This window comes from Tiliqua scincoides, chromosome 5 (assembly GCF_035046505.1).
Source record: "Tiliqua scincoides isolate rTilSci1 chromosome 5, rTilSci1.hap2, whole genome shotgun sequence".
Classification (NCBI taxonomy): Eukaryota; Metazoa; Chordata; class Lepidosauria; order Squamata; family Scincidae; genus Tiliqua; species Tiliqua scincoides.
The window spans coordinates 136583830-136611406 of NC_089825.1; the positions used below are offsets into that span (position 1 = coordinate 136583830).

A 27577-nucleotide genomic window follows, 5' to 3' on the forward strand; every position below is an offset into this window, starting at 1 on the left:
TCACTAAGTTTGGCCACACTTTCCTGGTAGATCTGCGCAGCGAGCAACTGCACCAATACCCCACCCGCTCCACCCTTCCCGTTTCATCAGAGGGCTTTCTCTCTTCCAGGGCATCAAAGTGTGCTAACAGAGCTCTCTGCTCACTGAACTCTTCCTCCCCTCAGAAGAAGAAACTGGAGGGGAAGGAGGGGTGCAGGTCTCTTGGGGGTTTTCCCGCCTCACTTTCGACTTGTCTGTTCCCATAGTGTGCTAAAATTCACTGGAGGATACAGTGCCTGCAGTCACAGAAAGTAGGGGAGGGGGCACATGCCCTGACTCCCAAACGTTCCCATGTCGCCTGCTCTCCTCAGCGGGACCCTTAGGTGGGCGGAGGGACACCCGTCAGCCCAGCAAGGCTCACTCCACGCTCACGCGCCCCACGCGCTGACGCCCTCCATTGGGGGATCGTCGACCGCCTTGCCGCCTCTGCCTCGCTGTCCAAGGCCACCTTCTGCTTGCCGCTGCAGCCCGTCGACGGGGGCTGGAGGCTCTGTAGCCTCGCGCCCGCTGGCTCTGGCTCGCCCTTGTCTCCCTGGGCGCTGCGCCCTGCCGCTGGCGAGGCCGAGAGCCTGCTCCGTTCGCTCCCTCCGAGGACATGTCTGCCCTCGTTGCCGGCCGGGAGCGAACAGAGCCCAGCCGGAGTGCGCGCTCCAGGCTGGCGCTCTAGCCCCGTCTCCCCCAGCCGCGATAATCAATCGTGGCAAAGCCTCAGCCTGGTGGCACGAGGCGGGGAGGGGGGTAATCGGCCACTGGCGCCAAATTGGGGCCAAAGGCATTTTTAGGTGTTTATGTTTAAAATGTCTGAGGTCTGCAGAGGTCTTACGCGACTGCTCGTGGCTGCTGCAGGCCTCAGAATGACCGAAAAGGCCAAAAACCCAAACTTCTAGTTTTACGTTTTTACATTTAAAACGTCACTTCCAATTTTATGCAAAATTTTTATGTTTTATGTAAAAGTTTTGTGTTAAAACTGGAAGTTGTGATTTGGCCTTTTTCTGCAGCTGTGGCATGTAGCCTCTGAGGGCCTCAGAAGACTCTCCAGAGGTAAGGGGGCCCTCGCTAATTCGATCCATGATTAAGTGAAATAGCAGCTATGCGATTCACAGCTATGAAGGCCACGTTTATTTCAGAAACATTATACAAGATGCTGTTGAACCAGTGCCAACATAATAAGAGTGTTTTTAATATTTCCTTCTCATTAGCTGCTCTCTTTTGTTCAGTTCAGGCCTCACCACAATAATGTAGCATTTGGGGAAAAAGATACAAAACAGGAGCCCAGAAGTGGATGCTAGGATAGAGAAGATCTCCACAGCCACCATGTACTTCCCCTTGGTGCTCAGGTAGGAGGGAACAAAGGACAACCACACACTGCAAAAGACCAGCATGCTGAAGGTGATGAACTTGGCTTCGTTGAAACTGTCCGGCAACTTCCTGGCTAGAAAGGCCACAGAGAAGCTGACAAGGGAGAGGACACCCAAGTAGCCCAACACAGAGTAAAACATGGGAGGTGACCCTTCATTACATTTCAGTACAATTTCTTTGACAAATGAGTGCATGTCCAAATCTGGGAATGGGGGAGAGGTTGCTAACCACACAGTACAAAGAGTGGCTTGAAGAAGGGTGCAGGGAAGGACAAAGAAGGTTGACATTCCTTTCCCCACCCACGTCCTGATCCTGGATCCTGGTTTGGTGGCCACGAATGCCAAAACAACCGTGATGGTCTTGGCCAACACACAAGAAACAGCCATTGAGAAGATGATACCAAAAGTTGTTTGTTGGAAAAGGCATGATAACTTTTGTGGCTGGCCAATGAAGAGAAACACGGAAAGGAAGGAAAGCAGGAGGGAGGTGAGAAGAGTGTAGGTGAGGTTCCTGTTGTTGGCTTTGACGATGGGAGTGTCTTGGTGCTTCATGAAGATCCCAAGCACCAAAGTGGTGATGAACGACAAGGAAAGAGCGCAAATGGACAGAGAAATCCCCAAAGGTTCTTCATAAGATAAGAAGCTGATAACTTTTGGAAGACATGAATCCTGGTCCTTGTTGGGGTACTGATCTTCTGGACATTGAACACAGTCATCCATGTCTGTAAGAGAAATATGGTTTTTCTGTACAATTTCTTGCAGGAAAAAAAGCATATTATTACTATTATTATTCCATCTGTGTGCACGGTGTTGTACATAGACTGGAAAAAACAGTTTCTGCCCTTAGGGACTTGCAGTCTGGATTGGAAAATAAAAATAAATTATTCCTTTATGATGCCTGTAAAGACAAAGTATGAAAAGCAAAGTTGTGGAGATGGTTCAGGCTTGGGTCGTTGCGGGAACGGCAGCTGCAGGTTCCACAGCATTCAACCCCTTGGGCCTGAAAGCTCCACTCAGGGCTGCTCAGATTTTGCAGCAGGAATATCATTGTCACAGATCTGAGTAGCCCCATAGAATAACCCTGAAGGGGACAAATGTTCCTACTCCAAGTTGACCTCCAGCAGCCTCCAGTCCCACATTGGATGTGGTGGATGCAGCATTGGCCTCCTGAATCACAGCACAGGACTTCTGAGAGGGTGCAGCCATTACAGCTTCAAAGGGTCCTTGCAAAAGTTGAAGTACTGCAAATTCACAGCACTTGGAGGTCTCTGATAAAAAGTCTAACAGCTTCAAAGGGTCATGACGGCTGCAAATTTCCAGAAAGGGCATCGTGTCTGGTTTTGTTGGAACACTCCAGTACTTCTGAAATGCACAGAAGGCTGACCTTGCCTGCTAACACGGAACATGCTTACTTCGGTGCATTTTTGTTTCCTACAAGACATCAAAGTTTGCGCCAGGGGTTCTATCTGGGGTTTACAAGTCACTTCACCCAGAAGGAGGGAAAAGGTATGTGTGGGTGGGTGGTGGTTTTGCAAAAAGAGGAATGAGAAGGGCACATGTGTATTTATTATGCATCTAAGCAGGGCGGGCCAGTCAAAATGTGGTGGAGGGCTAGATGACATAGTCTGGGGACTCCTGCTTAATAGATTTAGCTTGTACAATCTTCTGCATAAAACCTGTGTCATCTTCCCACTGCTTTTGGAACCACAGTTTAAGCACTGGAATCATGATTGTCTACAGCAGTGATTTTCAACCACTGTCCTGTGGCACACCCATGTGCCGGAGATGGTCCACAGATGTGCCGCAGGACTCTGGGGAGGGTCAATTATTAGTAGGGCTATAGGGGGATGTGAGCCCCCCACCAACAGCTTGGTGTGTCTTGTCAAAGTTCAAAAACCCGACAGCGGGCCTTGACAATTTTAGCACCTTGTCAGTGTGCCATGACATGAAAAAGGTTGAAAGTCACTGGTCTACAGTGTCCCCGGATGTGCATGTGCTGGATTACATTTCATCTAGCTCATAGTGAACACAGTAGGACTTACCATCCTGGTTTGAAATCTTTGCTTCTGGACATGGAAGGCAATTGTAACAGCAAGATGGCTTCCCTTCTATTTTGGTCTTACTGTAGCCAGGAGGGCAATTGTTGTTGCAAAGAGAAAGAGGTCGTGTCTGTTGAGAAATGAAAGAAGACAGTGGTTTAACATTCAACCAAGTGTGTGTTTACACACTACTTCCAGAGCTGTGTTTTTGCCCCAGTTTCAGAAGACCTCCAAGTGGAGGCAGATGCCTTCAGAAAAGAAATTCAAGGTGTTTCCAAATACCTAAAAGAGAAGTGTGCTGCATGAGCACCAATGACTGTAAAGAGATAGCTTTTGGAGTAGTACTTGTACATACATCCTTATCTAAATCTTACTCAGAAGCAAAACTTACTCAAGAAAATATCTACCTCCAAACCATTTCTAACTGAACACGAGGGTCTAGTTGTTGCTGGATCTTGTAGAACATCATCCTAGGAAGCAACTTCTGGTCTCATCCAGGCGGTTTTGTGAGGCACAAGGAAGCCTGCTACCTTCCAAATGTCATATCAGTGCCAGAATAACTGTATAGGCTGCCTGATTACACCATGGATCATCTGTAGTACCTACCTGGTTAAACTGGCTGGGCCACACAATGACATGCTCATGAATTTTGAGCACTTTGTCTGGGGGAGCTTGTGGTTCCATGGTTCCAAGTTTGACTCTCTGAAAGGACTGGTTTGGGAATGCCACCCAGTTAAGAATATCAAAACCAGCAACAAGTTCTCCATCTTGGTCAAAGGACACTTTTTCCCCAGCACTGTTGTTAAAGGATACACTTCTCAGAAAGCCATGGAGCTTGTTTAAGGGGAAAATAGGACAATAAATGTTTGCAGTCATAGATGTTCTTCGTCATAAATATTACTAATAAACCGTAGGGTAATTGGTGTTTTTAACTGCTTCGTAGTGGCTCACAGGATCAAAGTACTTGTGGTGATCGTAACAGAAACAGAACTAGAAAAAGGTGAACAAGGAGCTTAGTAGCCCAATCCTGAGCTGCCCAGAGGAACAGCAGCACCAAAATGGCTGCGAGTGCATCCAATGCACACCTGGCAGCCATTGCCAACTCCTCGGGGGAAGGGGACATTTGTCCCCCTCCCCCCCCCCCCCGGTAAGCAAGTGTGCCCTGCAATGGGCTACGCAGGTCTGAGCCAGCTATTTAGCTGAGGCAGAGTTGAGAGGCCCCGTTTTGGACCAGGAGGCTTAACGCAGGGTTCTGGATCTGGCAGCACAGAGCTGTGCCACCTCCCTCCTGCCCCGCTCCCATTCCCTGCCCCAACTTCCCCCACCCTCCCTGCCTCCCACCTACCCCAACTCTTAATAAGATCTTCGTGTGATTCAGCTGGCTGGCAGTAAAATGAAAGACATGAAAATCATAGCAGCGGATACAAAACAGCTCTGTGCGCACTGAGGGGCCTGTTCTTACACACTTCTCATGGATCTTGTCAAAATATCACCTGCCACGGCTGGGTTGAAAGTAAGATTTCATAGATTTCAATAGATTGATGTGCTTACTTTAAAACATTTATACTTTGCTAACTTTATCTGGCCAAGATATTACCTGCCACGGCTGATGATCCAGAGGCCTTCTTCTCCAGTAACTTATCCTGGTACTGTGTTTGAATTGGGATGAGTACATGGAATGCAAGGCATGTGCCACAGCACAGACAGCATTGTAGACACTGTAGCTGTGGCCTGTCATGCTCGTTTCAAAGACAGACGCAGGCAGAGTCTCCAGCTTCTCCTCTCCAGTGCAGATCTCCCTGCCCTCCTTCTCTGCTACAGAGCTGGGGAATGCACAGGCAAAAGCCTCTTCCCAGAATTCCCTGATGAAGCCATCTTCTTTGTACAAGGTGGGGCTTCTCTTCTGAAGGGACATCTGGAATCCAGGCACCTGCTTTGAGTGGATGGCAAAAGACAGCGCGCCATGGAGGAAGTGGATGTCCCAACTTCTTTGGAAGGGAAATGAAGTGAAGTCCATCTGGGCTGTCAGAAGCCAGACTTTAGACATCATTTGTCTATTCTCAAATTCAAGAATATGAGGCACCATTCTCAGCGTCATCATGGTTTGAATCTCCCCATGTACAAGCACAGCGTTGGCACTGCTCCCCCAAACTACTTTGACAGTTTCAAACCCTTCTCCCACCAGTTCAGTGACTTGACTCGCAGATGCTACTTTGGGGAATGTTTCTATGAAGGCAAAGCAAATCCTTTTCTGGGAAAATGTGGGAAGCACATCTTGTATAAACTTCTCTCCAGAGTCATCAACTACATAGATCACCCCAATCCATGTCCAGCTGAAATGAAGCAGTAACTTGAGAATCCCCATATATTGCTGGTTCGAACTCGGGAACACTCGATAGAAGAAAGCAAGTTGTTCTTTGGTACTCATCACTGGAGCAGTTCCATATGTGAGCTACAGACAATAAAAAAAGAAGAAAGAGGAAGATCTGTTGTAGATATACTGTTTTAAGTAGCATTTCTGTTCATTCAGCTAAGGAAGTGGACATATCCACACACCATCATCAGTGCCCTACTGTACGAAACATGTCAGGAAAGGGTTGGAACGGGGAGGGGAAAGGCAGGATGGGTGGAATGGTAGAGAGGGTGGGCAGAATGTGGGGGTGATGAGGCAGGGAGGAGGGCAATCGGGCCTGGGATCAGGACTGGTTTGGCCAGTGTGGTGCTTGCCAAATTCTGACCCCCTTCCAGGACCTGATCCACCTTCCTGTGTCAACGCCAATTGCACCAGCAATTGAGCTGCAAAATGGTACGCAAAGCTGAGCTGTCAAATGACCCTATTAGGCCTCTTCTAATTCTATGATTCTTTGGTACAAGTCAGGTCAGTCTTAGGATTGCAGAAGTGTTGTCCATTCTCATGTCAATGACTGTGAATTCAAAAATGAAATGAAACTCATTTCAAAAATGAAAACACTTCCTTTCAAAGGTCTGAATAAATCTAAACATTGCTAGGCGTGAACCCCATTTAACAAAGTCACATTTATTGCTGAGCAGTGGCGTCACTAGGATTTGAGTCACCCGGTGCAGGAGGCCTGCATGTCACCCCATGCAGTGGGTGGGGCAACGCCCCAGGTGATGTGCCATCGCCCCGCCCCCACTGGTTTCTTGGCTGTACCTTTTGTTAGAACACAGATATTTCAATGTGGTTTGTTTCATTGCATTCTACATGAAATTACGCATTGATTGATAGATAACATGATGGTGTTATTCCTCCAAATTCTGATTTTAGTGATTTTGAAAACTTGTAGAGCAGGGGAGTCAAAGTTATTTCATACGGAGGGCCAGAAAGCATTCATGATGCTTGCTAAGGGCCGGAAGTGATGTCATTAGGCAGGAAGTGATGTCATTAAACAGGTCATAACCAAAAAGAAACACTTTTTTCTCACTTAGGAACTCATTAGCTGCAAATGACAGAAGAGAAAATATATGAATCTTGATCATATTTCAAGATATGGGAGATCCCAATTTTCATGTGGGCTGCCCTTTCAGCAGTAACACCCCAGCAGTGCTCAACAGCTGAGAGCCTGAGGGCCACATAAAAAGCTTCCGCAGACCGCATCCCTTATGTTTGACACCCCTGTTGTAGAGTCTCACACACACAAATCCCATTTCAACTTCCTAACAACTTATTGCAGCAGTTCTCAAACTTTTAGCACTGGGACCCACTTTTTAGAATGACAATCTGTCCAGGACCCATTGGAAGTGATGTCATGGCCAGAAGTGACATCATCAAGCAAATTAAAATAAATAAATAAATAAATAAATAAATAAGGGGGAGCTAGTCCTGTTTCACCAAGTGAATCTACTCTGAAGTAAGTCTTGTTGTGGTCAATGGGGCTTATTCTCAGGAAAGTGTAGGTAGGATTGCAGCCTGTGAGCCTAATCCTATGCATGTCTACTCTGAAGTAAGTCCCATAGTGGTCAATGGGGCTTAGTCTCAGGAAAGTGTGGGTAGGATTGCAGCCTGTGAGCCCAATCCTAGTAGTAGTAGTAGTAGTAGTAGTAGTAGTAGTAGTAGTAGTAGTAGTAGTAACTTTCTTGTCATTGTGCTACAGCACAATGAAATTTATGCACCTTTGAGATACAAGCATAAATATATACTACAATTCCAACAATCACACTCTACACACTCACCCACAACATGCATCATAATATCAAAACAGTGTAACAGACCATAATGCCCAGGAGCATGGTAACAACTATATCGCCTTATTCAATGTAATTATGGCTGTGGGATAAAAACTGTTCAGGAATCTTGTGGTGTTGCTCTCATAGTTCTGTATCGTCTACCCGAAGGCAAAGGTTCAAAGAACTTATGAGCCGAATGGAAGGGGTCTCTCAGAATACTATGTGACTTCTGCAGACAGCGAGATGTATAGATGTCCTCCAAAGCTGGTAGATGAAGGTTGAGGATGTGCTGTGCAATCTTACTATTTCTCTGCAGAGCTTTTTTGTCCCCTGCAGAGCAATTTCTGTGCCACACCAAGATATCATCGGTTAGGACACACTCAATGGTTCAACGACAGTAAGACACAAGCAGCTGCTATGACAAATTTAACCTCCCAAGCTTCCTCACTATAACTGCTTTTATATTTATATTATAAATAAATATTATATATATATATATATATATATATATATATATATATATATATATATATATATATATATATATATATATATATATTATAAATTATATTTATAACTATAAATATAACTGCTTTTGTGCCTTTTTTATCTTTTTTTTCTGTTCATAGGTTGTAAAGTTTATTTTTATATCTTGCTTTTACATGGGACTCTTATTCAAAACACTGTTTGGTTCCATTAGTGCCAGCATCTGTTCTTCCCAGATCATTCAGTGGACCCATGTATGTGTTTCTTTTTCTTTTTTTTTTAATGTATTTTATTCATTCATTACAGATACAGGAAAGGAAATAGGCTTAACTTTGGGCAGGGTACAACACAGGTTACACATAAGGTTTGGCCCCAGATTCCAACATACATCATTCAGTTAACATAGAAATAAACACAATAATCATCAATACAATGGTTCGCATATTTATCAATATAAAAAATTGATTTTTACGAAACACTCAATTTTATCTAACTAGGTTTATCTACCCAATCATAAAAAAACTTCCAATATTTTCTTACTCTATCTAAATCTCTCTCTTTCATTCTTTCTGTTAAAACTTCCATTTCTGCTACTTCATAGATTTTATCTATTAAATCTTCTTTAGTTGGTACATCATATAGATTTCCATTTTTGCGCAAACAATATTCTTGCCGCTGTAACAATATGTACAATAAGGTGTTTCTTAGGTTGGTCTTTAATTTCTGATGTCACATTTAGGAGGAATATTTCTGGTTTGAATGGTAATACACAATGCAATATCTCTTGCAACACTTTATGTATCATTTTCCAATATTTCTTTGCTTTTTCGCATGTCCACCACATATGATAAAAAGTTCCTTCTAGCTCATTACATTTCCAACACTTTTTTGATAACCCAAAGTACATTTTTGCTAACTTCTCTGGTGTTAAATACCATCTATAAAACTTTTTATATAAGTTCTCTTTAAAAGACACTGCTTTAGTTATCTTAATATTTGTATTCCAAATTTGTGTCCAGCTGACAAAGGAGAGAAAGTCAGACTTCACTATTTGACCTGATGAAAGATTTTAGAAATGAGATGAAAGAACAGATATGTAGTCTCTCCGACCAAATGAAGCAGATAAATACTTCTTTGACAAATATACAGGACCAGATTACAAAAAATAAGCAGGAGGTTAAAAATTTAAAGAGAGATACAAAGAAAATCAATAATAGTATGGAAGAGATGGAAAAGAGAATGGATCGAATGCAAAAGCAAAATAAAGAATTAGAGATTTCTGTAATGAGACATGAGATGGAGAAAGCAGCATTTATTATTAGAATACAAAATTTTAAAGAGAAATCTCCAGAAGGTATTATAGGTCGAATGGAGGAATGGTTGTCAACTGAGCTGGAATTGGAGGAGGATCAAGTTAAAGAGATGATAGATATTGTATACAGGGTCAACTCTAGGTATGCAAGACTAAATAAAAAGCCAAGAGAAATAGTGATGAAATTTATGAAGAGAGCTGCAAAAGATAATATATTAAAACGATTGGAAGAAAAACAAATAGTCGAGGGAGAGCAAGTGAGAATTTTGAGAGAAATACCCTGGAAAGTTCACCAAAAGAGAGCAGCCTATAGAAATTTTGCTGCAATATTAAGAAGAAATAATGTGAAGTATCGTTGGCAAATTCCAGAAGGTCTCCTGTTTGTTTATGAACAGAAAAGATTCAATATAAATTCAATGATGAAAGTTCAACAAAATATGGAGAAAGTCTGGGAGAACAAAACAGGGAATTCTCAGAGAAAGAGAGCACTCCCTCTCAAGAAGAGGAAAATTCCTCAGACCAAATTCAAAGTGAATAGAATTGAGGAAAGGGAAAAAAGAAAAAGAAGGAGCAAGATACAGATGACAGCCAAGAACAAGAAGAAGCACAAGGAGCAGTAGGAGGAAGAAGGACCGTGCAAGTAAGATAGAAAATAAGTAGATTTACAAGAAAGACAAAACAAATTTCTAAGTGAAAATGGCTGAACAACAAGTGAAAATTTTTTCTCTAAATATTAATGGATTCTCCTCAGAAGCGTAGAAGAATATTTCATCAATTATATCAAAGCAAAGCAGATGTAATCTGTATACAAGAAACACATATTAGAAAAAATGATGCTAGATTTCTTAAAAATAGAAAAATGGGAACTTTATTTTTTTGCCTCAGACTCACACCAAAAGAAAAGGGGGGTAGCTACATATGTTAACCCCAAATTAGAACCCAAATTGAAATGGCAATCAGAAGATGGGAGAATTTTGATTGTAGAGATCCAAGTTGAAACAAGGAAAGCATTAATTGTCAATATTTATGCACCAAACACCCATCAAGATAAGTTTTATAGAAGACTACATGAGAAACTAACTACGGGAGAAGACAGGGATCTTTTTTTTTTTGGAGATTTTAATGCGGTCTTTCAAACTAAATGGGACAGAAAATTTAATAAGAGACCTTTAAAAAGAGGAGGAACCCTACCCAGATCTTTTTTGGAAATGGCAGAAGAATTACAGATGATTGATACATGGAGAACACAATATCCAGAGAAAAAACAGTTTACATATTATTCAAATTCACATAACTCTTGGTCTAGAATTGATATGTGTTGGGCTTCAATATCCAGTTTAGGTGGAACGTTTTAGCTGGAAATTTAACCTAACATATATGCAGATCATAATCCAATTTCATTAATAATAAATAAATAAAAATTAAGGAGGAATACTTGGAAGTTAAATACAATTCAGTTGAATAATCAGGAATTTTGAATCAAACAAAAACAGAAATGGAATTTTTTTTTTTTAAGGCCAATTTTCATTCAGAAACTAAAACACAAATGGTCTGGGATGCAAGTAAAGCATTCTTTCGAGGATTAGCAATTAGAAATGCAGAGAAACAAAGAATTGGACAAGAGAAGAAAATGAAAGATCTTGTACAAAGATTAGAGACCGGTGAAAAGGAATTACAGAAAGAATCTACAAATCAAAGAATCCAACTGAAGGAAATAATCAGGGGACCTTACCTGGACCTTATCCTTTGTGCTTACGTGACAAAGGCCAGTGAGCACACTCACCCCCTCGGGGCACACTCAGGGGTGACGCCTGGGTCACAGGGCAGACTGGGTGAGGTCTGAGTCAGGAAGCAGACTAGGTGATGCCCGAGCTCCGGTCTGGGTGATGCCTGAGTTCAGAAGCAGACTGAGTAAACAGGCTGAATCCACAAAGTGCCAAATCCCTTGAGAAACTTGCATTGTTCCCCGACTGACTAGGCTAGAATGTAGCTGAGGAACAGTGTTTACCTAATGGACTTTGTACTGGGCTGGGAAGGAGGTTAATAAAGGAAGGCAAGGAGGCTGGCTGTGGGGGTGAGTGCAACTCGTGTGTGTGAGTGCAACTCCTTTGTGTGAGTACTCTCTCCCTGAAGCTCGCCAGTCTGTCTTGCTCCCTTCATGAACCCTAAACATGTGAGTGTGTCTTGATTGCTTCATTGCTTCACCAACAAAGAATTAAGAAGATACAACATGAAATTAAAATATTCCAAACTCAGGAAATGGGGAAGAAATTGAAAATGGCAAAACAGAATTTTTTTGAAAATGCAAATAAACCAGGAAGTTGGTTAGCCCACAAGCTTAAAAAAGAAAGACAAAAAAAATCATATTAAGACATTGAAAGATTTGACAGGGAAAGAAGAAACAGAATTAGAAAAGAAAAAAATTAATTGAACAATTTTATCAGTTATTATATGGCAGAAAAAATATAAAACACCAGAAACAAAAAGTATATTTGAAGAAAAATAACAGTATCAAAATTTTAGATGATCAAAAGAATTTATTGGAAAATACAATTGCTATAAGTGAAATCATAGAAGTGATTAAAATACAAAAACTTCAAAAATGCCAGGACCTGATGGATTACCAGCTGAGTATTATAAGAAATTTGAAGAAGTATTGTTGTTACCATTTAAAAAAGTCATTGATGATATATGGGAGACTGGAGAAATGCCAAATTCATGGAAGGAAGGAACAATTACTTTGATACATAAACCAGACATGGATGAAAAAGAAATTAAAAATTATAGACCCATCTCGCTGTTAAACACGGATTATAAAATTTTTGTTTCAATTTTAGCTACAAGACTAAAAAAAGTATTGAATCAGATAATTAAAGAAGATCAAACTGTTTGTTTTTTTTTAACCAAAAAGACAATTGGAAAAACAACGTGAGAATGATAATAAATATATTGGAATTTTTTGAAGCCCATCCAGATAAGAAATTAGCTCTAGTGTTTCTAGATGCTGAGAAGGCTTTTGACAATTGACATTGGGACTTTATGATTAATTGTCTGCAAGAATTAGATTTTGGTCCAAAATTTATCAAGATGATACAAGGAATATATTCGGACGAGAAAGCAAGGATAAGAGTAAATGGAGAATTGAAGAGAGAGATTAATATTCAACAAGGAGTAAGACAAGGTTGTCCACTTTCACCATTGTTGTTTATTTTGACATTAGAAATATTGAATAATGTAATAAGAGAAGATGATAGGGTGAAACCGCTCAAAATTAAAAGTGAATATAAATTACAAGCGTTTGCGGATGATCTGGTATTTATTTTGGAAGATCCACTCAACTCCATGGAATTTTTGATAGAAGATTTAAAACAATATGGAGAAGTAGCAGGTTTAAAAATAAATTACCAGAAGACCAAAATGATACTTAAAAACATAAAAAATAATGATATAGAACGATTAAAGGCATTTGGACTACAGATAACAAACAGAGTAAAATATCTAGGAATTACAATTACAAAAAAGACAAGTACATTAATGGAAGATAATTATATCGAATTAATGAAAGAAATAAAAAAAGATTTGGAGAAATATAATAAACTGCAACTATCTCTAATGGGAAGAATAGCTTTATTGAAAATGAAAATATTACCAAAATTAATGTTTTTATTTCAGACTATTCCGATTATTTTGAAGAGATCTTTTTTTGAAGAAATGAACAAAATTACGACAAAATTTGTTTGGCAAGGTAAAAAACTGAGAATAAGACTGAAATTATTGCAAGAAGATAAAAAAAGAGCAGGATTTGGACTACCAGACTGGGAATTATATTATCAAGCAGCAGCCTTAAACTGGATAAAAGATTGGGGACTTGTATTGAACGAAAAAATCTTAACATTAGAAGCACACGATTTACAAATAGGCTGGCATGCGTTCCTCTTTTATGATAAAGTTAAAAAGCATGGATATTTTAAACAGCATATTTTAAGAAGAATCTCTAATTTGGATATGGGATCAGATAAAATATAAGATATATTTTAAATTACCTAGATGGATAAAACAGCTCGAAATAGCAACCAATCCGAACTGGATTAAAAAAGATCAAAATAAACCATACAGTGACTTGCTGAATAATAAAGGAGAGATTTTAAGTAAGTCTGAGTTAGAAGAGAAAGGAATAAAGCTGGACTGGTGGAATGAAATGCAAATAAGAACAAGACTACGAGAAGACCAAAAAATAGGTCTATATGAAGAAGATATAAGTTTTGATAAATATTTTTGATTGATGAGGGGAAGTATATAAGAAAAATGTACAGTTTTCTCCTGGAGATGAGAATGGAAGATGAGATAGTTAAAGATGCAATGGTGCGTTGGGTAAAAATATTTGGATATAATGTGCCTTTTTTTATCAACATGCTATTGTTAATTGTCCATGAGGGTCCTCAGTGATGCAAATACCTAGGAATTTGAAACTAGCAACCCTCTCCACCTCCTCACCATTTATGCATAATGGTGTGTTTACATCCCTCTTTTTCTGGAAGTCAATTATTAGTTTTTTTATGTTAAGTGAGAGATTATTTTCTTTGCACCACAACAACAACTCCTGTACCTCCTTCCTATAAGCAGAATCATCATTCCCGCTAACAAGCCCCACCACTGTAGTATCTTCTGCAAATTTTGCATGTCTGCTCTGCATGTCTGTGCATGTCTATGCATGTCATACCTGTGCATGTCATACCTATGCATGTCTACTCTGAAGTAAGTCGCATAGTGGTCAATGGGGCTTACTCTCAGGAAAGTGTGGGTAGAATTGCAGCCTGTGAGCCCAATCCTATGCATGTCTACTCAGAAGTAAGTCCCATAGTGTTCAATGGAGCTTACTCTGTAGTTTGCCTGCAATAACAACCCCCCAAAAAGAATAAGGAAGATTTCCAGCCCTTCCCAGTGCCCAGTTTAAAGTTATACTATTTCAGGCATATCAGGATAAAGACCCTCCTGGCTTTGCAAGTGCAAAATAGAAAACTTCTCCTTACCTGCTCAAGCCTCTTTTTTGTCATAAGAACATAAGAACAGCCCCACTGGATCAGGCCATAGACACATCAAGTACAGCTTCCTGTATCTCACAGCGGCCCACCAAATGCCCCAGGGAGCACACCAGATAACAAGAGACCTGCATCCTGGTGCCCTCCCTTGCATCTGACATAGCCCATTTCTAAAATCAGGAGGTTGTGCATACGCATCATGGCTTGTAACCCGTAATGGATTTTTCCTCCAGAAACTTGTCCAATCCCCTTTTAAAGGTGTCCAGGCCAGATGCCATCACCACATGCCATCCTGTGGCAAGGAGTTCCACAGACCAACCAAACGCTGAGTAAAGAAATATTTTCTTTTGTGTGTTCCAACTCTCCCAACACTCAATTTGAGTGGATGTCCCCTGCTTCTGGTGTTATGTGAGAGTGTAAAGAGCATCTCTCTATCCACTTTTCCTTTCCATGCATAATTTTGTATGTCTCAATCATGTCCGCCCTCAGGCATCTCTTTTCAAGGCTGAAGAAGCCCAAGCACTGTAGCCTTTCCTCATAAGGAAGGTGCCCCAGCCCCGTAATCATCTTAGTCGCTCTCTTTTGCACCTTTTCCATTTCCACTATGTCCTTTTTGAGATGTGGCAACCAGAACTGGACTTTTTAGTGTGGGGGAGGCTGCCTTCTGTTGCGCTCCAGCTCCATCGGATCAGAACCATTCTGGTGTCCTCACATTCCCCTTTGCCTAGCCTGACCACCAGCCAAGGCACGTCTGCCTACTCACAGGTAAACACGACTGTGAGGCTGCTTTGCTTTCCATAGGGCTCCATAGACTGCAGCTGGGAGGGAGGAACCTCCTTCTCAGGTGTTTTTGGGGGCTGCACTCATTGGATCAGGACCATTCTGATGTGCTTGGAGTCCTGTCTGCCTGCCCTTTCCGATGGACTAAGGCATATAGCCTACTCGCAAGTAAACACGACCGTGTGACTTCATTTCGGGCATCTTACTTACTTGTGGCATCTTGTAAATACCCAGGATGGCTGCCATGTGGAGACCGACGTCAAAATTGGGACCACCAATGACAGCTGCTGGAATGTTCTCAGCATCACACTTGTAGTTAGGAGTAAATCTGCCCCTTCTGGAGAGAAGTTCCATTGAGGCATGAAAGGTCCACCTTGGACGGAAATGGCTATTATAGATGTGGAAGCCCAGGGTGAGGTTGGGTAGGATGTGGGGATTTTCATTGATCTCCTTTACTGCAAATTCCAAGGCTGGGATGTGCTGGTATATTTGAGTCATCATCCTGCCATTAATGAAACAAACAGCATATAGATTCAATGCCATTTTCTCAATTTGAATTTGTATGCAATCTGTAAGAACATAAGAACATTAGAAGAGCCCTGCTGGATCCAATTTCCTCCAGAAATTTCTCCAATCCCTTTTAAAGGCATCTAGGAAAGATGCCATCACTACTTCCTGTGGCAAGGAGTTCCACAAACTAATTACACGCTGGGTAAAAATATATTTTCTTTTTTCTTTCCTAACTCTCCCAATACTCATTTTAAGAAGATGTCCCCTGGTTCTGGTGATATGTGAGAGAAAAAAGAGTGTCTCTCTCTAGCCACTCTATCCATCCACTGCATAATTTTGTATGTCTTAATCATGTGCCCCGACAGGCACCTCTTTTCTAGGCTGAAAAGCTCCAATGTTATTTTGTTGCTATGGTCTGTGTCCTAGTGAAGAGAGAGGAAAAATAGGCACATCACTCTGGGCACCTCCATGAACTCCAGCCCGTCTCCTGGCTGTCCTATGGAAACTACGAGTTGGAGTGTTTGCATACACATCACTGAAATGTATATTGTCTTCTTGCTATATCTTAACTTTAAGAAATTCAGCTGATTCCTTCAAATATGTCTCATTACTGGGTTGTATTGCTTCCTGCCTCCACACAGTTTACAGTTTGTCACATTTAACTGTCAAATCTTTGGACTGAAGCAAGGGAGTAGCATTCAGAGGAATGTGTTCTTGGTGTTGTGGCATTCCCTCTTGGATCAATGACAATCAGCCCCCTCTCTGAACACATGCTGTCAGGGCTTGAACTGAACATCTGAAGATGTGATAGAATGGTCAGTTTCCATTGCTCCTGGATATGCTTTGTGGGCATTTTTTTAAAATAGTAGGGATTGTTATTGCTGTCTAGGAGCAGAGGAGTGCACCCTCATGGAATGGCTGGTGCAAATGGAACTACTTGTGAGTAGGGCTGCCAAGGATCAGGTTGTCCTGATAAGCTTCCCAACTGCTGCGGCTTCTGTCCCAGTTCTCACTCAGTCCCTTCCACCCCTACTACCCTCTCTACAAATGGGCAGGGACAGCAGGGCAGTGTTCAGAGAGCTCCAATGCATGCACACACTCCCTGATGTAGCTCCATTTTTCCCACTTTTTAAAGGGGGGCTTTTTAAAGAGGGAGCAATTTGACTCAAGTCTATTAGAGGCACTAAAAGGTGACTCAGAGGCCCAGAAAGTGCCCCATTAGGACTCCTTTTAGAGTGGGGGGGCAGCGACTCGGCGACTCAACTTGAGTCAAGCCCCTGTTGATTAGTATGTTCAGAATGTTCTGCGCCGACAAATTTCATTTTATTTGAATTCTTGAACATCACAATGCCACTTTCTCCTGGGTGGAAACTTTTAGATAGGAAAACAGATTGCTATACTGCAGGCACAGTTTGGGGGAACAGAATTCTGTGAGATCATCTATTTCCCAGCGGTGCTGTACCGTGTACATATAGGGTTGAATATTAGGGATCACAAGAGGAAATAAGGTACATTTTTAAATTGTCCTATGTGCACTTCTGCAAGCACATGAGGAAGAGAGTGCACACAAATTGGTTGTGTGGCAACTTGTGCATTGTGTTGATAAACATGTTTCTCAAGTAGAAAGCAAAGCCAGAATTTAATTTGGATTATCTATTCAAGAATCTTCCACTGTTACTTCTGCCTGTGCAGGACACCATCCCGGAATGGAAAAATAACCATAGATTCAAACTATAGTTCAGAAAAGAAAAGAAGCTGAAAACAGATCCCAAGACGTAGTTCTGCACTAATGAAAATAAATGTGTCTGGATGCTCAAAATGAGATCAGCATCAGTGGTTGTGCCAAATGCCCGGAAGCAAAGTGGGGAGACTTCATCCTGTTGCTCTGATGGAACTCAAGGGGAAAATGGCACATCTTTCTGCATGTGTCCAGTATGTTCAGAAGATGTAGTTAACACTCTTTGACACACACTACACTAAACACACTAAACTAAAGTGGGGAAATACATAGTTTCAAGAATTCTACATTCCCCAGATGTGAAATTCCAACTAGTTTCAATTGATTGAACTGGGCTGGAGAAGAATAATTCAACTCAGAGACAAAACAAGGTTATCATAAAAAACAGAATCTCCCTTACATGAGCTCATTGAAGAGTTCCTGGGACGGATGTTTTTCATAAATTATTGTGTTTGAAAATCTGTAGATCTGAGAGACAACAGCAGCAATGACAAGGTCTCCAGACCAATAATATTGGTGGAGGATGGGAAGAGGGTCACTGATGGTGCATTTACCAACAGGAACACTGAGCCCCACCTGAGGCAGCAGAAATTCCAAGACTGCAAACATGAACATCTCACAGGAAAACGTGGCTTTGAGACACTGTTTCCTCGGATCCCACACTGTCATGCAGAGGTGCCTCAGCTCTAGTGCCTCTTATGAATCACCATTCATTCAGCTGATTGAGGTTTCAGATATTTTAAAGAGTAATCTGTTGGATGGATAGAACTCTGCCTGTCCCTAGCATCATCTTGGAATGATCCAGGGGATATTGACAACATCCTTCTCTGTTGTTCTCTAATTGTGGGAGTGAATTTCCCTGAGGATGTGGAGAAGAAGTAGTTAGCGTTAATTTAATAATGAAAGGGGTGACAATCACATTCTCAGAGCTGAAGTTTCTTTGGGACATTGCATCAGAAAATATGCTGGTCAGGTCTTCACAAAAGTTTTCTGCTCACCTCCTTGTGGGGGAGGAGCAAAAATTGTGAAATAAACTAAGTAAGGAGAATGGCATTCAGAATAGTTTTTTAAGTACCTCAAAGAAAAACTTTTTTTTAAAAGATTTTTTGAAGAGATCATGTGTTTTGCAGAAGATCAAACCAGGAAGTTTCATTTGTCGGGAGTAATCAAGATTTTCCTACTATTTATTTTTGTCACAGGCCTGCAATCATTTTTTGTTTCAAATGATTAGCTGATGTGCTTGAAGGTGTCTGCAGCCAGAGTAATGAACTTAAGGGAGAACCTTGTCTGCCACATTCTGTCCCAACAGCAGGTTCTAGATCAGGGGTATCAAACACGTTTCATACAGAGGGCTGAAGTTAATATGTATGTATGTATGTATGTATGTATGTATGTATGTATGTATGTATGTATGTATGTATGTATGTAACTGTATGTTAGAAACAAACAGAATATCTGAAGAAAAATAATAGCATTAAAATTTTAGCTGGTCAAAAGAATTTATTGGAAAATACCATTACTAAAAATGAAATTACAGAAGCACTCAAAAAGCAAAAACTCCAAAAAATGCCAGGCCCTGATGGAATACCAGCTGAATATTATAAGAAATTTGAAGAAGTATTGTTGTTGCCATTCAAAAAAGTGATTGATGATATATGGGAGACAGGAGAAATACCAAACTCATGGAAGGTACTTTGATACATAACTTTGATACATACATTAGACACGGATGAAACAGAAATTAAAAAATATAGACCCATTTTGCTTTTAAACACAGACTATAAAATTTTCGCTTCAATTCTAGCTACGAGACCAACAGCAGGTTCTAGATCAGGGGTGTCAAACACGTTTCGTACAGAGGGCTGAAGTTTGCATTCAGGACTCCAGCTGAGGGCCAGAAGTGATGTCATTAAGCAGAAAGTGACATAATTAAGCAGCTAATGGTCAGAAATCTGACCCTGTTCTCATATAAAAACTCATTAACTGCAAATGAGAGAACACAAATCTTGAACATATTTCAAGATTTGGGAAAGCTCAATTTTCAAGTGGGCTGCCATTTCAGCGAGAATACCTCTGCAGCTGAGAGCCTGAGGGCCGAATAAAAAGCTTCCAGGGCTGTTCTAGATGATCTTCAGGGGCAGCCCCATGAGGACTGAATTACAAAAATCTAAACTCAGTGTTGCTTAAGATGACCCAAAGGAATGGTGTTGAAATCTAACCCTTGAACAGTGACTGAGGACAGAAAGCTTGAGGTTTGCAGAGGCAAGAAAGGAAGCAATTTCACCATTTTATATTTCGAAAGCACCTTCAAAACAATGTTGGGCCCAATCCTAACCCCTTATATGTCCAAAGCACCTTCAATACAATGTTGGGCCCAATCCTAACCCCTTATATGTCGAAAGCACCTTCAGTACAATTTTGGGCCCAAACCTAACCCCTTATATGTCCAAAGCACCTTCAATACAATGTTGGGACCAATCCTAACCCCTTATGCCAGTGCTTTCCAGCACTGACATAAGGGCAATGCAGCTCTGAGGTAAGGGAACAAACATTCCCTTACTTTGAGGAGGCCTCCATGAGTGCCACCCAACTGCAGCATGCAGCACATATCCCATTGGCTAGAAAGCCCTGACATAAGGGGTTAGGATTGGGCCCATTGTGTCATTATATAGTGTCCTACTGCAAATTTTTGGAAGAAGAAATTATTCTGCCAATAGGCATCCACGAGCACTAGTGATGGAGATACATTTCCCGGTCACTCCAGAGAAGGTAGAGCAGGGAAGGATGATGTGAAACAGTTGTGAAAGGTGTAAACATTGGCAGTTTTTTCTAAATATGCTACTGAGGCAATCTATAAAAAAGAATTTTATTTATTTTAACAGATGCATGACCTGCTTTCCTCTTTATAATTTGAAGTAGCTCATAATAATAAATGAAGAAAGCAGTGCTGTAGCTAAGGGGGTGCTGAGGGTGGCAATTGCTCTGGGCAACGCTAGGAAGCAACAACCTGAGCTTGACACTAGCGGCCAAAATTGAGAAAAGATTGATATATTTGAATAATAGCACTATGCTATATACCATTCGATGTGGAATATTAGAGTTTCATTTAATATTCCTTCTCATTAGCTGCTCCTTTCTGTTTAATTCAGGTCTCAGTATAATAATGTAGCATTTGGGGAAAAAGATACAAAATAGTAACCCAAAACTGGATACTAGGATAGAGAAGATCTCCACAGCCACCATGTACTTCCCCTTGGTGCTCAGGTAAGAAGGAACAAAGGAGAACCACACACTGCAAAAGACCAGCATGCTGAAGGTGATGAACTTGGCTTCATTGAAACTGTCCGGCAACTTCCTGGCTAGAAAGGCCACAGAGAAGCTGACAAGGGAGAGGACACCCAAATAGCCCAACACAGAGTAAAACATGAGAGGTGAACCTTCATTACATTTCAGTACAATTTCTTTGACAAATGAGTGCATGTCCAAATCTGGGAATGGGGGAGAGGTTGCTAACCACACAGTACAAAGAGTGGCTTGAAGAAGGGTGCAGGGAAGGACGATGAAGGTTGACAGTCTTTTCCCCACCCACGTCCTGATCCTGGATCCTGGCTTGGTGGCCACGAATGCCAAAACAACCGTAATGGTCTTGGCCAACACACAAGAAACAGCCATTGAGAAGATGATACCAAAAGTAGTTTGTTGGAAAAGGCATGATAACTTTTGCGGCTGGCCAATGAAGAGAAACACAGAAAGGAAGCAGAGCAGGAGGGAGGTGAGAAGAGCGTTGGTGAGGCTCCTGTTGTTGGCTCTGACGATAGGAGTATCCTGGTGCTTAATGAAGATCCCAAGCACCAAAGCAGTGATGAAGGACAAGAAAAGAGCCCAAGTAGACAAAGAGATCCCCAAAGGTTCTGTATAGGACAAGAAGCTGATATCTTTTGGTAGACAGGAATCCTGGTCTTTGTTGGGATACTGATCTTCTGGACATTGAACACAGTCAACCATGTCTGTAAGAGAAAATGTGTCTTTTTTATGGACACAAAATTGTACATAAAATACAATATGTGCGGGAAGGAAGAGTTGGAGGTTAAAGGGCATGATGGAGAGGGTGGCTGCTGATGTGGGTGACATGAGCCAGATGCTATGCCCTCCAGTATCTACTGGAATGCTTCCTTTCCCTTTCGTTTTACTTGGAGAAGGAAAATATAAACAAAGCTCTCTATTCCCTCCTCCATGCTGGATACAATCCAAACCTTCTTGGTTCAGCTGCATTGGTGGGAAATATGATTGGGCTACTCAACTGCATCATTGTTCCCAATGGGTATATTCAGGTCTGTGCCAGCACTTTCACTAGTCCAGTTGGCCAAAGGGGGCATGTCGAGGACAGAAAGGAAGCAGAGGGTATAAGTGGTGCTGCTCTCACAGATATTTGACCCCTGCCCTTCCCCAACAGATTTCCAGCTGGCCCCAATCCCTACCTGATAACGCCCCTTCACACCCATGGCCCATGCCTCCCAACAACTTATCAGCACCAGTACTGGCTGGGTGCTATGTGGGTGTGCATGCAGGGTTGTTGCCACCCTTTCATGCTGGTGGCCCCCTTTAATGTGCAACTTCTGCAGCAGTGAGCACATGCTGGGTTGCAGTACATATAGTTCATACTGGACATCATATATCTTACCCAGCTGGTTTGAAATCTTTCCTTCTGGACACGGAAGACAATTGTAACAGCAAAATTGCTTCCCTTCTATTTTGGTCTTACTATAGCCAGGAAGGCAGAGGTCGTTGCAAAGAGATAGGGGCCGGGCCTGTTCATAAAGGAAAGAGGAGAGTGGTTTGATTTTTGAAAAGCTTTTTTGGAAATGTGTAAGTATCTGGTAGGTTCACAATAAACCTTGGGTTGCTGCTGACCTTGAATAATAGAAGTGTTTTCAGAAAGTTCAGTGTACATACATATATACATACATACAAATAGATTGTATGTATATTTTCTGTCTGTCTGTCTGTCTGTCTGTCTGTCTGTCTGTCTCTCTCTCTCTCTCTCTCTCTCACACACACACACACACACACACACACACACACACACCATGCAATTTACTTTATGGAACAGTTTTGTAGTTCAATCTGACCCACCTAACTGGTGTCCTCCATTACATTTATTTCAGGCAGAGTTTTGAAAGCACCTGAGTAACAGCGCACACTGGAAAACAAAACGGTCACACCATCAACAGTCCATTGGGCCTACCTGGTTAAACCAGTTGGGCCACACAATGTCATCCTCATGAATTTTGAGCACTTTCTCTGTGTTTGCTTGTGGTTCCATGGATCCAACGTTGACTCTCTGATAGGACTGGTTTGGGAAGGTCACCCAGTTGAGAATATCAAAGCCAACAACTAGTTCTCCATGTTGGTCAAAGGACACTTTTTCCCCAACACTGTTGTTAAAGGAAATGCTTCTCAGAAAATCATGGAGCTTAGGAGAGAAAGGGAGAATAAATTCTTGCAAATCACAGACATTCTTAATAATAAATATTACTAATAAACCGTAATTAAACCGTAAAGATCAGGCAAATCTCCTCTCAGAGGAACAGTCTGGGGACAACTTGAAACACTTTCTACACCTTCAATGACTATGATTCAGTACAGCACAGATCTCATCCTGACAACCCTCTTCCACCAACAGCAATGCATATATGTGTGACATACAAGGCAGGGAACACAAGAGCATTTGAAGTCCCCCCTAGGAGACGGACAACGGTCCAGCTAGTCTGGCATCCTGTTTCTCACAGTGTCCAGCCCAAATCCTCTGAGCAATTAAAAAGTGACCCTAGGATGGGCAAAGATTAGCGTTCACAGAGTGTTCGAGGGGTGTGTAAGAGGAATCAGTGACTGTGCTGTGTGAGCTTATAATACCTATTATGCTCTTCATGTGCAAAGTCGGTCAACTGGCAGTACATTGGAAGACAGGAAAATCACAGCACCTGATGAGAATGTGGTTAGACCGCTCTTTGCACAGTGACGGACAGTCAAAATGTGATCTTAGGCTCATTTCTAGAAATACGATGACTGCTTTGGTGCTTATCGGGTCAAGATATTACCTGCCACGGCTGGTGATTGGAAAATGGGCTTCTCGCATAACTCATCATTGTTCTGTGTTTGAATTGGGATGAGTACATGGAATGCAAAGCATATGCCACAGCACAGACAGCATTGTAGACGATGTAGCTGTGGCTGGTCATGCTCGTTTCAAAAACAGACCCAGGCAGAGTCTCCAGATCCTCCTCTCCGGTGCAGATCTCCCTGTCGAACTTCTCTGCTACAGAGCTGGGGAATGCACAGGCAAAAGCCTCTTCCCAGAATTCCCTGATGAAGCCATCTTCTTTGCGCAAGGTGGGCTTTCTCTTCCGAAGGGACGACTGGAATCCAAACACCTGCTTTGAGTGGATGGCAAAAGACAGAGCGCCATGGAGGAAGTCAATACTCCAACTGTTTTGGAAGGGAAATGAGGTGAAGTCCATCTGAGCTGTCAGAATACAGACTTTCGACGTCATTTTTCTATTCTCAAATTCAAATGCTTGAGGCACCATCCTGAGTATCATCATGGTGTGAATTTCTCCATGTACGAGCACAACGTTGGCACTGCTCTTCCAAACAACTCGTACTGTTTTAAACCCTTCCTCCACCATATCACTGACTCGACTCATACTGGTCAAAGACGGGAATTTTTCTACGAAGTCAAAGCAAATGCCAGCCTGGGAAAATATGGGAAGCACATCGCCAATGAATCTCTCTGTATTATCATCAATATAAACCACCCCAATCCAGGTCCAGCTGAAATGAAGCAGTAACTGGAGAATCCCCCTGTATTGCTGGTCCCCACTTGGAAACATCTGATGAAGAAACGGAATTTGTGCTTTGTTACTCATCTCTGGAGCAGAGCCATATATGAGCTGAAAACAATTGGAAAGAAGAATTAAGAAGATATCTCGACAGATATTATGTTATGAATAGAGTTCAAGTTCCATCACCTGTGGGTCTATCCAGCAACATGATGTTTCTGTCTCATGGAGAGTCATCTCTCTCTCTCTCTCTCTCTCTCTCTCTCTCTCTCTCTCTCTCTCTCTCTCTCTCTGCTTTCTCTTAGGGGAAAGTATTCTCTCTCTGACCAAACTAAGATTCGCCCTGAGGATTATTGTCAGCTGCCTTGGGTTGCTTTTATAGCAAAAGATGAGGATATGTATTTTTTGCAATAAGAACATATTTACAAATGAATTAAAATGTCTTCATTCTTAAGATCTACTGAAATGGGGCTGCTTCTCCTCAAGTTGAGACTGAATATTTGAAAACAGTCAAGTCCATACTGAGGCATGGAGGCTTGGAAATCTGCATAATGCACTGTAATTCACACTAAAATAAAACCTTTTCATCTGCTGAATCTGACTGAAGGCATGCTTGCCCCAGGAGTTGTTCAGCGTTCATGCCATCGAAAGATCTCGTAGCTATCCATTTTTCCCAATGTCATCTGTTAATTTGAAAGTAATAGGATATAAATATCTAAACGGATGTATTTTTTATATCTGACATGTGCGAATTCTTAACTGTCACATGAAAGGAAGATGAAATTCAATGATTACAATTGTCAGAAGTAAAATCTATTTGGATTGTTCCTTCCACATTTTGTTTAGTTTGAAATGTGCTGGAACTAAGAAACTTGCTGCTCAATCCTATCCCCCACCATTGGCACTGATGCCCCAGCGCCAACAGAGTGTGTTCAGAATCCAGTGATAGGCAGCTTTATACGGCAACCAGCAGGACCGGGGCTACCAAATCACCAATGGGTCTCTACCAGTCCAAGGAGAGATAAGGGGCAGAGTGGAGTGAGAAAGAAGGGGTGCCCTTCTTTCTGGAAGCTGAGCTGTGCTGAGGTGTTCCTGCTGAAAAGCCAGGCTGCATGGAAATTGGGTTATCCCATATCTTGAAAAGATCAATATTCGTGTATTTTCTCTTCTGTCATTTGTGGCTTATGGGTTCCTAAGTGAGAAAAATATGCTGATTTCTGACCACAACCTGCTTCATGTCATCATTTCCTGCTTAACAAAATCACTTCTGGCCCTCAGCAGGTGCCATGCATGCTATTTGACCTGCTGCATGAAAGAAATTGGACACCCCTGGTCTATGCTGTCTATGAATAGAAACCAGGAAATACCCAGGATGTAATTCCTTTCAGAGGTCTGGACAAAGCAATCCTATCCAGATATTCCTGGGCGTGAGCCCCATTGAACACAGAAACATTCATTACTAAATACATTTGCATGGTATCGAGATGCAAAATATTCTGTACTTTAACTTTTTAACTGGCATTCAGTTCTGGGTTCCACCTTCAGGATGCATCTCTTACATCTATAACACATGTGACTGGATTGCTAACCATGAATGCTTCCTGTACAAATCTTACTTGTGGCATCTTGTAGATACAAAGGATGTTTGCCATGTGGAGACAGACGTTAGAATTAGGTCCTCCAATGACAGCTGCTGGAAGGTTCTCAGCATCACACCTGTAGTTAGGAGTAAATCTGTCTCTGCTGGAGAGAAGTTCCATTGAGGCACGAAAGAACCACTTTGGACGGAAATGGCTATCATAGATATGGAAGCCCAGGGTGAGGTTGGGTAGGATGTGGGGATTGGCATTGATCTCCTTTACCGCAAATTCCAAAGCTGGGATGTGCTGGTAGATCTGAGTCATCATCCTGCAAATAATGTAATAAACAGCATTCTAGTTTTAATGTCTTTTGCTAAATTGGAATGCAATCTATATGATATTGTGTTGCTATGGCCTGTGTACCAGGGAAGAGAGAGAATACATAAGTGCATCATCCTGGACGTTCCACCTTTATGTACTCCAGCCCATCTCCTGGCTGTCCTATGGAAACTACAAGTCAAAGTGTTTACATACATGTCACTGCAATATACATCTTATCTTATTATTTTTATATCTTGCCCTTGAGTTTTGGGGTTTTATTGCCTCCTACCTCAATGCAGGCTATAGTTTGTACTATGTAACTGTCAAATCTTTGGACTGCAGCAAGATTGTAGCAGTCAGAGGAAGGATGTTCTTGGTGGTGCCGATTCCCAAATGTGACATTGGATGAATTACAATCAGCCCCCTTACAGAGGACCTGCATCCAGGGCTTGAAGATCTAATGTGATAGAATGGTCAGTTTCCATTACTCTTGGATATCCTTCGTAAGCATTTTTTTTTTTTAAAGATAGGGAATATTATTTCTGCCTAACCTTTCCTATCAGGTGCAGAATATATTGAAAGAGCAAATAATTCACAATCGATTGACTATGTGCTATTCATGAATATGTTCAGATCATTCTGCACCTACAAATATAATTTTGATTGAATTCTTGAATGTCACAATTCCATTTTCACCTGGGAGGAAGTTTTTAGATGGAACGAAAGATTGCTATGCTACAGACACAATTGGGGGGAACAGAATTCTACAAAACAATCTGTTTCCCAGAGTCTGCTATACCATGCGAGGCTTGAATCCTATGGAACACAGGAGAAAATAAGGTGCATTTTTTAATGGTTTCATGTGCACGTCTTCATGTGGAAGATAGTGTACATGAATTTGAGGTGTGACAATTTGTTGACAAACATGTTGCCCAAGTAGGAAGGCAAACCAGAATTTCATTTGATTTATGCAAGAATCTTCCACTGTTACTTTTGCTTGTGCAAGCCACCTTCCCTGAATGGAATGATAACCTGAGATACAATTTATAATACGGGGAAAAAAGCTTAAAACAGATCCCAATATCTACTCTTGCACTAAAGCAAAAAAAAAAAAAAAAAAAAGTGTCAGCACCAGCACTTTTACCAAATGCCAGGAAGCAAAGTGGAGAGATTTCATCCTATTGTTGCAATGGAATTCAATGGGGAAAATGTCACATCATTTTTAAGGTATCCATTATGGTCACAAAACATAGTTAACACTAATCGACTCAAACTAAACCTGATCAGTGGGTAAATACATAGTTTCAAGAATTCTACATTCCACAGATGTGAAATCCCAACAAATTTCAAT

At 41.6% G+C, this 27577-nt stretch overlaps 2 protein-coding genes across 2 annotated transcripts; both read right to left on the reverse strand.

The window, feature by feature from the left end:
• Positions 1 to 1217: 1217 nt before the first annotated feature.
• LOC136653769 (vomeronasal type-2 receptor 26-like) lies at positions 1218 to 18101 on the reverse strand. The gene is made up of 6 exons (XM_066630647.1): positions 17887 to 18101; positions 15449 to 15626; positions 5034 to 5888; positions 4043 to 4270; positions 3440 to 3566; positions 1218 to 2119 (listed from the first exon to the last, which is right to left on the reverse strand). The coding sequence occupies exons 1-6, from the start codon at positions 18099 to 18101 to the stop codon at positions 1218 to 1220; spliced, it is 2505 nt and encodes an 834-aa protein (XP_066486744.1).
• A 2487-nt stretch (positions 18102 to 20588) lies between these two features.
• Positions 20589 to 26232, reverse strand: LOC136653770 (vomeronasal type-2 receptor 26-like). Its single transcript, XM_066630648.1, has 5 exons — positions 25942 to 26232; positions 23585 to 24436; positions 22732 to 22959; positions 22168 to 22294; positions 20589 to 21493 (listed from the first exon to the last, which is right to left on the reverse strand). Exons 1-5 carry the CDS (start codon positions 26230 to 26232, stop codon positions 20589 to 20591), a joined length of 2403 nt encoding a protein of 800 aa, XP_066486745.1.
• Positions 26233 to 27577: the final 1345 nt, after the last annotated feature.

Bases quoted from the DNA above. Each gene is read 5' to 3' on its own strand.
- LOC136653769 (XM_066630647.1), bottom strand. From the start codon at position 18,101: ATGTTCATGTTTGCAGTCTTGGAATTTCTGCTGCCTCAGGTGGGGCTC. The intron at 15,627-17,886 runs GTAAGGGAGATT...CATCTATAATAG, and splicing joins GAACTCTTCAATGAGCTCAT to CCATTTCCGTCCAAGGTGGA. The intron at 2,120-3,439 runs GTAAGTCCTACT...TTTCTCTTACAG, and splicing joins AAAGATTTCAAACCAGGATG to ACATGGATGACTGTGTTCAA.
- LOC136653770 (XM_066630648.1), bottom strand. From the start codon at position 26,232: ATGATGACTCAGATCTACCAGCACATCCCAGCTTTGGAATTTGCGGTA. The intron at 22,960-23,584 runs GTAATATCTTGA...TTCTCTCCTAAG, and splicing joins CCAATCACCAGCCGTGGCAG to CTCCATGATTTTCTGAGAAG. The intron at 21,494-22,167 runs GTAAGATATATG...TTTCTCTTACAG, and splicing joins AAAGATTTCAAACCAGCTGG to ACATGGTTGACTGTGTTCAA.